The sequence below is a fragment of the Penaeus monodon genome, chromosome 19 (assembly GCF_015228065.2).
Source record: "Penaeus monodon isolate SGIC_2016 chromosome 19, NSTDA_Pmon_1, whole genome shotgun sequence".
In the NCBI taxonomy this organism is placed as follows: Eukaryota; Metazoa; Arthropoda; class Malacostraca; order Decapoda; family Penaeidae; genus Penaeus; species Penaeus monodon.
This window is the reverse complement of record NC_051404.1, coordinates 47852933-47853587: the sequence shown is the minus strand read 5'-3', so window position 1 is coordinate 47853587 and position 655 is coordinate 47852933. Positions and strand designations below refer to the sequence as shown.

The following is a 655-nucleotide window of genomic DNA, read 5'->3' as shown; positions in this document are numbered from 1 at the left end:
TTCCAGTTGTATTTGTTAAAAGAATACAGGAACTCATGAGTATTCTAAATCCTTTTCCTTTTTATTCCAGGAACAAAAAGGAAAGGAGGAGACGCTGAGAGTCAAAGCTGCTAGCCTGAACTGAATACTTGTTGGATTTGCTGCCATTTTTCTTTTAGAAAAAATATATTAGAACCATTTTTTATTTATTGAGTCACATTCCCAGATGGTGAATTTTTTTTACAGATACTAGAATTGCAATTTGTCATACTTGTCACATTTATAATAAAATAAGAACAAAAGTACTTTGTTTCTTCAACAGAGTAATAGTAAATTATTTGTATCCAAACTCTTTGCAGCTTTAAATCAGTGGAGTATAAACTTTGTATCAGTTTTATAGAAAAAAAAATATGAGATATACCTTTGATAACTAGTCTTTGTTCTTTTTAATAAAGAAGTCACATTCTATAAAATATGTCTTACTAACCTTTAGTGTATATATAGTGATGGCTGAATATATGTTAGTAGAGTAAGAGTACAGCAAGGGAAACTGAAGAACAGAAAATATGTCTTAGAAGCCGGTATTATAGCAATATCTATAACATTATAGAAACATATTTATTGGAACATAATGACCAATCAAGAGGAAAGTATAGTTAATATGATTTTTTATCCT

At 28.7% G+C, this 655-nt stretch overlaps 1 protein-coding gene across 1 annotated transcript in view; it reads left to right on the top strand.

Moving 5' to 3' along the window:
* Nucleotides 1-129, top strand: part of LOC119585425 (RNA-binding protein 8A-like) — a 1251-nt gene extending 1122 nt beyond the window's left edge. Inside the window, exon 5 of the mRNA XM_037934085.1 lies at nt 71-129. Within this exon, the coding sequence (XP_037790013.1) occupies nt 71-114 (44 nt within the window). The 3' untranslated portion in view covers nt 115-129. The remainder of the gene's footprint in view (nt 1-70) is intronic.
* The last annotated feature ends 526 nt before the right edge of the window (nt 130-655 follow it).